The 11,860-nt window shown below is 35.2% G+C and overlaps 1 protein-coding gene across 2 annotated transcripts in view; it reads left to right on the top strand.

Annotated features, from left to right (window-relative positions):
• The window catches only part of LOC106882968 (dachshund homolog 2), a 259,194-nt gene that overhangs the window by 190,109 nt on the left and 57,225 nt on the right, over window positions 1-11,860 (top strand). Inside the window, exons 4-6 of one of the 2 annotated variants that reach the window (XM_052972295.1) lie at window positions 2,955-3,150; window positions 8,697-8,797; window positions 10,813-10,938. In XM_052972295.1, coding sequence (XP_052828255.1) covers window positions 2,955-3,150; window positions 8,697-8,797; window positions 10,813-10,938 — 423 coding nt within the window. Of the gene's footprint in view, window positions 1-2,954; window positions 3,151-8,675; window positions 8,798-10,812; window positions 10,939-11,860 lie in introns of both variants that reach the window. The other variant, XM_052972294.1, reaches the window with a different exon arrangement.

Raw genomic sequence — 11,860 nt, 5'->3', positions numbered from 1 at the left:
ACACACACACACACACACACACACACACACACACACACACACACACACACACACACATATATATATATACACATACATACTTATGTATGTATATGTGTGTGTGTGATGACATACAATCTCAGCATAGCCCTGCAGTTAAGCAGTTACCCATTAAACCATTCTACCCATGCCAGCATGGAAAGCACATGTTAAATGATGATGATTCATAGACATGCATGCACATACACACACGCATGCACAACCCCCCACACACACACACACACACATATAGATATCATATACATATATATATATGTGTGTGTGGTGCATACATATGCATGTATATTGCATATATATGGATATGTGTATGTATATATATATATATATATATATGTACATATATACATATGCATGTATATTGCATTTATATGAGTATGTAGATATATATATATATATGTATGTGTGTGTGTATATATATATATATATATATACATAGAGAGAGAGAGATGTATGTATATATATGTATGACTATGCATATGTATGTATGTATGTGTGCATGCATGTGTGTTTGTGCATGTGTGTGTGTGTGTGTGTGTGTGTATGTGTGTGTGTGTGTGTGTGTGTGTGTAGATAAACATTGGTATAATTATCTGTCATCAACCGGCAGAGGATGTCAGTGTCTGATGAATGCAATGTCAGCATTGGAGAATGAAGAACTGCGAGATGTTCCTGATATGTCATGGAACTCTACAGATGGATTAGATTCTGTTGTCGACGTAACACAGACATGTTTATTTATTTCACAGAAAATAGACAAATCAGTATTTTGATAGAAACAGGAAAAATTAGAAATTACACTTAAAAATGGTGTTATTTTTATAGGTTAACAAGAGGAAGGAAGGCCAGCAACAATGTCTCTTTTTGAGGAGGTGTGGATTCTACCATTGGTATGTGTAGGGGAGAAAGGGTCGCACAAATCTGAGATTCTTGCAGTTTCACACACAAGGCATTGGTTGACCAAAGGCTCTTGTTGAAGACAGTTCCCCAATGTACTACATAGTAGGACTGAACCCAGAACCACACAGTTGAGAAGTAAATTTCACCATACAGTCAGGCCTGAACCCAGAACCATGTGGTTGGGAAGAAAATTGTGAGTGGTGTCTGTGTGGGATGATGATGATGATGATGATTTCCTCTCTTCCTCTCGTTGCTCACCTATTCTTCTACTTCCTCCCCTTGTTTCTCCCTCTACCACTCTCTCTCTCTCTTCCTTACCCCTCCCTGGTCATATGCTTCCGGTCATTAATCCTTTTCTTCCTTGGCTATCGCCGAGCAAACACGCGAACTTACTTCGTCCCTGCTTTCAGTTCGTGCCTCACAGCGTTCATATACACATAATTTTTCACGTCTGGCCGCATCGCCTTTTCCGTTTGTTTTCCTGTCTTCTTTTCTTTTCTGTTTGTTTTCCTGTCTTGTTTTTTGTCCGTCACTACATTCCTCCATGGCACAGGTTTAATTTGTGTATACAAATTTAATTTGCGGTCCATGGGAAGAGCCATTTTAACGATGCGTCTGGTTATTACTATTTTCTTGTCTACGTTATGTTTGCAATGTCCTGTACCCAGATATGCACCTATATATACAGGTAGACGTAGGTATGCACATACCTCTACGTATATATGCATATACTCATTTATTATTTGTTTTATATATATATATATATATATATATACATACATACATATACACACACGCACAAACATACACACATGCACATATCTATATATAGTGTCCATGTATGTATACATGTAATATTTCACCATGATTTTAACGTCCAATACACCATGGGTTGAATGAGACCTTTTGAGTATGCTAACCCAGTTTCCATTCAGACTCTGCCATTCACCCGGAGAAGTTCCAGTGCAATATTTCATGGATACCAATGGAAAATCATTGCAGTTTCTCTCGCATTTAATATCATTTCAGCTTCTTTCATGTCTGCCCGACAACAGAAGTGGGGGATGGGGGTAATTATAAGTATATGGTGTGGTTTGTTGTCTTTTTTTTTCTCTGTTCCTATTGTAAAAGGATAATTAGGATAATTAAAATAATTAGTATAAATACTAATGGTGTTAGCATAATTAGTATGAATAGCAAATATTTCTCTGCATACATACATATGTGTGTGTGCGTGCACGCGTGTAGGTTTATTTCATAAAGCAGCATTTAAATATTTTTATGTTAAAAGCAGTAGTCAGAGATATATATTATATATAATATAATACAATATGATATATATAATACATATATATACATATATATATACACACACACATGTACACAGATATAAGCATATATATTTGCAGCCACACACATGCAAGCACATGTATGTATTGTTTGTATTTTTATTGGATATACACACATGTGTGTACATGTGTGTATATATATATATATATATATATGAATGTATATATGTATGTATGTATGTATGTATGTATGAATATATATAATTCATAACTGAGTCAGTCCTATAAATCTATAAACAGTAAATTCCTGTTATAATAAAAACATCGACACCCAGCCATGGTCTATATATGTAAAGACTCATTCACAATCAGTCGATCAATATACAAAACATTCATTAGTATGGCCATACAAATCATTTATCTTTTGTCGTCATGACTGACAATGAAAGTTGTTGTGATCACGAGAAGCTTTTGTTCAATATTCTGCATCAGCTGATTGAAACTGATGCACCAGCACCATCTTTATCGTCCAGTTTCTTTCTCTCACTGACATGTTTAATAAGTAATTTCACATTGTGAATAACCAATTATACAATTATTTTTCAATGTTAAATTTGAATAAAATTCGTAAAATATGTCTTTTTAAATTGTTGTATATTTTAATTTAAACTGTTTAAATATCTTATGAGGGTTTATTTATGTATTTTTTTTTTGTTTTTATTTTTACAGCTGGTGAACGAAAAAATATTCTCAATGGCTACCCTCATCATCCGTATGCTCTTGGAGCCCTTCCCTACATGCCACTAAATCACCCCATAATGTCACCTCCAGTGTCAATGACAATGGCAAACCATTTAACAATGCGTCCTGAAGCGCCAATTATGAAAGAACGCTCAAGTTCAGAATCAGATGTTTTATCTCCAAAGTAAGAAATCTATTTTTTTCATTTCTCCTCTCTCAATCAATATCAACAATTTTAGTTCCCAAACTCCTGATATTACAAGGCCTTATTTCCTGCATCCCTTATCTTCACCTTAACTGAAATTCTACATTAAACCAACACATATATATATATATATATATATATATATATATATATATATATATGTGTGCTGCACTTGGTGTTGTTGTTGTTGTTTCTATATTTACCAATTGTCATTGATTAATAGAAATTGTCAGAATTTCTAAGTTAGTAATGGTCTGGAATAACTTGAGCCACATTTCTAATACTGACTGAAATACAATCAACCCAGCATAAAACATGGTCCGCTATGTCACCTCACCACACACACACAAACACATACACACTGATGGTGTATAACACTAATGATCTGAATTGAGATTCCAGTAATAATGCTTACACCAATCACTTTTGTTGTGCTTAGTGCAAAGAGGTAGTAACATGCACCAACCTCACCTCATTCTGAAGACGAGACTGTGATGGTCTTGCATTGATGATGACAGAGTTGGATTTGATAAAATTATTGAGAGAATGACTAAATACAGGAATGGTTTTAATATAACATAGCAAAAACTTATGCTGTCTCCCATATATATATACATATATATACATAAATATGGGTGTGTGTGTGTGTGTGCATACATACACACGCATACACACATACACATATATATCTTTACACACACACACACACACACATATATATATCACAGCCAGCTCTGCACCCCTCCTCACACACACACCCTCACATTCATATACATAAAACTCTATTTAAAAACTCATCTTGTCAAACTGATATTAAAAACCTATCAAAGCTCTACAATATGTTTTTTGTTATGAAAGCTCAGAATGAGAGATTCAAAAAGGAAAACCATTGAAACTCAACCGAAATCTATGTTTGTCTTTGATATTTTATGAGAGATAGATAATAGTTTTAACAGAATATTATTACAACCTTTAGATTTTTGCTTGTTTGTGCAAATCAATACACAGGGACTTTTTCTACGTTTTTTTACCTATTTTTTTTTTGTTTGTTTGTTTTTCTTTGCGGCTATTTTGTTTGTTGTTGTTTTTATTTTATTCTCCTCAATATAAGAACTGTGACAAATATTTCATTTTATTTTATTCTAAAGGATGTTTGGGCTTTTTTTAATTTTTTTTTATTATTTTAGAAGAAATATTAAGGATGGCTTTTAGCAGAGAACTTTCACAGAAATAGCCAACTGCTTTGTTTGGGTTTTTTTTTCTTTTTTGTTTCAGCTTATTTTCTTGTTTCTTGTTGTTGTAAGTTATTTTGATAATCAGGAACCTCTTAAAAGCAAATGAGTAAATACTCTCACAAACTCTGAAGATTCAAAGAGATTCACGCCAGTGCTGCCGCTGCTGCCGCCGCTGCTGCTGCTGATGTGCTGTAATGTTTTATGTTAAGTACCCAATGAATGGAGAAGAGTCTCTGGGGTGCCTACAAAACTCTACCCTTGATGTCTTGGGGAAATCATGTTTATTGAAGAACTGAGAGCCAAGCAAATAATGGTATTGATGGGGGGGGGGAGGGAGGAAGCTATTTCATTTGTCCCCCATCCATAATGTTGCTGCTGCTGCAGTTTCTCTTATATTCCATCTTCATTTTGCAGAGACACTAACACCTTTTTGGTTAACTTGGCGCAATATTACTGTACAATAACAACAACAATATTGCTACAGTAATAAGGAAATAATAATAATAATAATAATAATAATAATAATAATAATAATAATAATAATAATGAGCCTTTCTACTATAGGCACAGGGCGTGAAATTTGGGGGAGAAGCTAGTCAATTACATTGACCCCAGGGTTCAACTGGTACTTATGTCATGGACCCCAAAAGGATGAAAGGTAAAGTCGACCTCAGTGGAATTTGAACTCTGAGCTAGAAGAACTAAAAGAAATGCTGCTAAGCACTTTCTCCTGCACCAATTCTGCTAGCTTTAAAATGATGATAAATGGGCTGTGCGTGAGAAGACCCGGCAAGCCAAGTAAGATCGTTGCCAGTGCCCCTGGACTGGTTCTTGTGCGGGTGGCACATGAGATGCACCATTTTGAGCGTGGCCGTTGCCAGTACCGCCTGACTGGCTCCTGTAGGATTTTCGAGCGAGATCGTTGCCAGTGCCCCTGGACTGGCTTGTGCGGGTGGCACATAAAAGACACCATTTCGAGCGTGGCCGTTTTCGTGCGGGTGACACGTAAAAGCACCCACTACACTCTCTGAGTGGTTGGCGTTAGGAAGGGCATCCAGCTGTAGAAACTCTGCCAAATCAGACTGGAGCCTGGTGTTGCCATCCGGTTTCACCAGTCCTCAGTCAAATCGTCCAACCCATGCTAGCATGGAAAGCGGACGTTAAACGATGATGATGATATATATATATATATATATATATATATATATATATATATATATGGCATAGCTATGTTGTAAGAAGCTTGCTTTCCAACCACATGGTTCTGGGTTCAGTTCCACTACTCGACACTTTAGGCAAGTGTCTTCTATACCATCATCCTGATTTTCAAATAGAACAGACCATGTGCTCAGACTCTAGCCTCAGGCCAATCAAGGCCTTGTGATGGATTTGGTAGGCAGAAACTGAAAGAAGCTTCTCATGTGTGTGTGTGTTGTGTATTTCTCTTACTCTCTGCCTGCCATACTTTAATAAATGGATCTTTGTCCTCTGCTGCTGCTGTCTCTTTCCAAGTTCTTCATCAAAGACAATCCATAATTGTGAAATATGTGGATGAATTCCCATTCTTCCAATCTTTCCAAGTTTTTTCACTTTTGTGACCCTCCCCCCCTTCTGCTTTACTGTCACCCCCCAGTTTGCACCAGCCAGATTTGATCTGTTACCCTCAGTAAGTTGTCCCATAACAACTTATCTTCTCTTGTCTTCATCTCTTCTTCCTCCTTCTCACAGTTGGAAGCCACACTAAAGTACCTTATCTAAATTATTATCAAGGTACCTTAAGTTACCCTGAGATAATCGAAACAACTTAGATTAATTTCCTGATAAATCGACATCAAATCATTTTATTTTATCATTTTTAATAAATTTAGTTTTATTTCAAACATTTTTTAGTCTTAAAATCTGTTGACTCCATTTTTTTCCTTGGAATCCATTAAAATCTTCCTGTTTTTTTTAATTTTTACCTGTCTGTCATCTTCAATACCTTATTGCCCTCTCCCTCCCTCCCTAACCCTACCTCACCGTCCCCTTCTCTCCCTCCCCCCTTATCTTGTCCCTGCAATAACCAATGTTTACACAACTTTATCTGCTTCCTTCCATTCAAGTTTTCCCAATCTTTTCTCCTATTTTAAATCTTTTAATTACTCATTTTATTTTATGTTTTTCTTATTTTAATTATTGCTATTATAATTATTCTTTAATACACGCCACATCCCCACCACCACCACCATCACCACCTTCAATCCTTCTCTCTCAATCACTAAATTAACTAACGAACCCCATTCCTTCTTTCTTTCTTTCTCTCTTTTTTTTACCTTCTACTTTTTAATCACGCTAGCTTTTTCCTTACAATTGGACATATGGCACCGTTTACTTTGTAATAATGAAAGCCAGAAGAAATCAGGACAAAAGTTTAATTCGTTCTCAAGCAAGACTACAACTGTCCGGGGGGGGGAGGGGGGCCTGCACCGGACGGAGAGAAAGAAATGGAAAAACACCAAACATAAAAAAAAAAAAGAAACTAAATCTAGATTTACAATAGAAAGTAATCTGGCCATGAAATGCGTCCTGTCTACAATTTTACTCAGATCTGTTTGGGGGGTTTTTAGGGGCATTTTTTTGTCATGTTTTAAACATGTTTTCCTTTTGTTTGTTTTTTTACTTTGCTGTGGATCAACTTTTAAATGTGGGTGGGAGTGTGTATGTGTGTGTATGTGTATGTGTGCGTGTTTTGCTTCTTGTAACTGTTTTTTTTAATTATTTATTTAATGTATTTCTTGATATCCAAGTCTCCTCAATACTGTAGAGAAATAATTGGTACAAATATATACATACACATATGTATACGTTTATATGTATATGTGTATGTGCATATATATATATGTGTGTGTGTGTGTGTGTGTGTGTGTGTGTGTGTATATGTATACATATATAATATATATATACACATGATAGATATATATGCATATATGTGTATATGTATACATATATTTACATATACATATATACATATACTCATATATAATATACACATAAGTGATATATGTATATACCTGTACACACTCACACACACTATCATTGACTGCTTACCTGTTTCTCTCTCTTTCCCTAATATGTGTGTGTGTGTGAATATAAAAGGAGAGAGAATCACACACACACACACACACTTGTATGCTGATATAAAGACAGAGAGAAGGAAGGGAAGAGAGGAGGGGAGGGAGAGGGGGAAGTCCATTCTGTCTCTTGAACCTTCTTGTCTTTTGTTATGTCTGCCAATCATAACAAATCTAATTGTCTCTCCAAGTCCTTTGGAGGACAGTACACACACACCACCACCGCCACCACCCATGGCTTCTGTCTTCTTTTCATCATCGCCCCCCCCCCATCTACCTTTAATTATCAACAAAGAAAGTCTCAATAATGCTTGCAGAGAGCTTTGAAGGTCAGCAGGATAAGTTTACCTTGGTTAGTGACAAAACATAAATAATTTTGGGTGACTAGAACAGGGAGCAGTAATGTTTTAGGGGGTTCAGGGTGTAAAAAACCTTGCCCTTTGTGAATTTGGGACTCAGCTGGCCATGGCTGAGGGCACCTAGTAAACAATCTGTATCCAACATCATGAATAAAACAGGAGATAACTGTGAACCACCTTGATTGATAACAGATCAATGATTTGATGACATCATCAAAGATTACAGAACAATTGGGTTAAGTGCGTGGGCTACTAACGTCAAGATTCCGAGTTCAATTTCAGGCAGTGACCTGAATAATAATAATAATAATAATAATAATAATAACATTGGAAAATACCTTAGGAATGAGAACCCAGGTTCGAAATTTCCCCAAGACACCTGAAGAAGGTTGGAGAGTCTATCAGCCGAAACGTTGTGTTAATAACAAACAAGATGAGGACAAATATCAGTCTAATGTAAATAATGTCATTATTATTATTATTATTGCTGTTGTTGTTGTTATTCTTATTATTACCATTATTATTATTATTAAGGTGGCAAGCTGGTAGAATCTTCAGCACTTCAGGCAGAATGCTTTGTGGCATTTCATCCATCTTTATATTTCTGAGTTCAAATCCCCTAAAGTTTGACTCTGCCTTTCAATCCTTTCAGGGGTTCATAAAACAGCACTGGGGTCAATATGATCAACTAGACCCCCTCCCCTCAAAATTTCAAGCCTTCAGCTTATAGTATGAAGGATTATTATCTTTATTATCATCAACAGCTTGTCCAAAGTAAAGAGTATCGTAAAATAGAACAGACTGCCGATTTTTGTTTACAGGTCCAGTGATGACCGATCTGAAGGAGGTATGAAGATTACAGACAAAGTTTCACATCACATGGTCGACAAAAGCTATCCTTCGTTAAGTCACAGCGATTTGAGTAAGTTGACGACTCTTTTTATTTTTGTGTTGTTTTGCTAAAATCTCTCCTAAAATATAATTTCTGTGAACTCTTTTTAACTCACATCATCATCACAACCTTCATCATCATCATTATTATCCCCCACCCCCCACCATTATCCTCACCATCATCATCATCATCATGCCCAACACCACCACCACCACCATCATCATCATCATTGTCATCATCATCTGCTTCATGATATAAATCCATTTTGATATCCATATTATTACAGCATACGGTATGTATGTTTAGTCATCCCATCCATTTGATATATATTTGAGTTACCATTTCATATCCTGACAGATTCTGTGAAAGGGTCTGTCAGTTGTTCACTTTGGTTTTGGTGATATCAAATATTTTTTTGTTTTTATGAAAAACCAGTTTTAGAGATAAAAATGTCTTTTAGACCGAGAGAAAAATTTACCGTGTGACAGCACCGATTGCCTGGTCTTTCACCCAGAGACTTCTACAGCCTGACCTCATTCTCAAACTTCTCCAGAATATTCCATTTACTTCCTGTTTTTTTTTTTCTTGATTAAATACATTATTTTAATTTCATTCAAATATTTCCCACTCAAAATGTTCGTTTAAGAATTCATTTCAACATTTTTTGGATTTCAAGGATTTTATTTTCTCAGAGTTGAAAACCTAAACAGACAATAAGATTGTTGTTGTCTAGAATTTCAGGCACTTTTAGGGTCTTCCTCAAGAACAAAATTAAGGAATATCAGATTTGCCATTCCATCAGATTGCTGCAGTTGGGTATATTTTTGTGAAGTGAAGAATTAATGGAGTAATTAATTTTAGCTTTCTAAAATTGTTTGAAGTGATGGAGAGAATTGATACTTTCTAGTAATTAATGAATTGTTGGTTCAAATCCAGTCTTTTCTGTTCATAAGACTCTCTATGATTTGAAATGAACTTCTCTGAGATCCTCACAGACACAACTCATCCATTTTTAAGCTGGTGAGATGGCAGAATCACTGAAATGGCAAATAGAGTACATCATGGTATTTGTTCTGGCTCTTTATGCTCTGAGTTCAAACCTTACTAAAGTACCAATCTTGGGGCAGTGAATTGATGAAACTGTTAAATAATCCATTGAGACATCTTGTAGTACCAATTCCAGATCTTTCTGTTCTCACTATGAATTCCCATGCCTGTTTCTGGCCTAGTCTTTATCCCCTTTTTACATAAAGGGCCATTTGTGTCCTAGTGTTTTCCCCTTTTTTATGAAGAGGGCCGTTTGAGTCCAAGTGCTTGTCCTGTTGTTTGTAAATGGGGAAGCACTTGTGATTTTCTTGATACGGCTGTGATGTCTCCCCAATCAGTGTATCTCTCTGATTGACATCGATCATTTATCACTTTTAATTTCAACTCCCACCCCCACCCCCAAATTGGAAGGCTTAAAATGAAATTTTATTAATTCTGGTGGTGTAATTTATAAAAAGGGATTCGGTGATGAAGATGTTTGACTTGAAATATCAGAATAGGGAAAGGGATATGTATGGAATTGGTAGATGAATATTATACGGAATCCAAAGGGAAGAGAAATAATGTTCTCACATCTAATCAAAGAAATGAGTCTCTATCTTTAAAAATGACTTACAGAATTCTAAGGGTGAATTCCTCCAATAAATTCATGTATCATCGTGGAATATACTCATTTAATATTCTGTAATTGACTACATTTCATATGTGGAGTAGATCATATTTCATATTTGAAATCTACCACATTTCATATCCATAATTTACCATATTCCATATATGTAAATTGTTCCCTAATATTGGTCAAAACTTTTTAAAAAAGGCAATCTTCAAACATAAAGTTTTCCCAATCACTGTTGCATGTAATAAAATGAAAAAAACTTATCTGGTTTAAGAGAATGAAAAATAATTTTGAATTATGGGAGTTGAAGGTGAAGACCCTGAAGCCAGTTCTACATTGATTAGTTGTGATTGTTAGAAAATGAACTATTTTCTCGTTGTAGGTCATAAACCTCTCAATCTTCAGATTAATGGCCATGTGAGGGATCTATCGAAAACAGCCCCAAAACAGGATTATGATGATGACGATGATAATGATGACAAAGACTCAGACGATGATAAAGACGATGGTAAATAAAAAAATTGCTCTTTCTACGCTTTCATAGGAATAATTATCAAAGTAAATTAAACAGGTTTTATTATTATCCGAGTCTTCAATGATGTCCACAAGTATCTTGTACATATTTGTACCATGTGACTCAGCAGATGTAGCAAAACAATATTGTACTATAATGAATGATACAATCATATAGTCATATAGTAATGTATTAAGATGGTTGTGTGTGAGGTGTGTGTAAAGCCAAATGTATTTTGGACAATAATATCCATAAGATTGGTAATACTAAATTGGTGGATGTATAACAGAGGAATGAAATATGAAGAATGAGATGGATATTATTGGTGCCAGTAGAGTGAAGCAAGGAAAAAAGTGTAGGTTTATGATTGATGGCAGTCAACATAATGGTAAATCAGAGTAAAAGATGGCATGGAATCAGTAAAATATGAGATTGGCAGGTAGAAGGTTTGAGAAAGAAATTAGTAAAAGACAAAAACAGGTGGAAGAGGCTGCAGTAGTGTTAGCCACCGTGGCCATTGCGGCCAGTTTGGGACAAATATAAAACCAAGAATAATGATGTGTTTCCCTTATATTGATCTTCCATGTTCTAATGGCAATAAATCAAATGGAGAAAAAAATTGCAAAAAGCCACTGGACCTTACAAAAGAGAAAATAGGTTCAATGTAAGGTTTGGTAAAAAGGAATTAAAATTCATTGACCTTTTCTCTTGTCTATTAATAAATGCCAGTTTCCTGTCTTTGGTTCATATTTCATGACTGAATACAATATGGCAGCCACCACCAGGACCTCATATGTACATACATACATACATACATGCATATATATATATATATATACATACATACATACATACATACATATATATATACATACATATATATATATATATATATATATATATATATATATATATA

This window comes from Octopus bimaculoides, chromosome 13 (assembly GCF_001194135.2).
Source record: "Octopus bimaculoides isolate UCB-OBI-ISO-001 chromosome 13, ASM119413v2, whole genome shotgun sequence".
In the NCBI taxonomy this organism is placed as follows: domain Eukaryota; kingdom Metazoa; phylum Mollusca; class Cephalopoda; order Octopoda; family Octopodidae; genus Octopus; species Octopus bimaculoides.
This window is presented reverse-complemented; position numbering and strand designations above follow the sequence as displayed.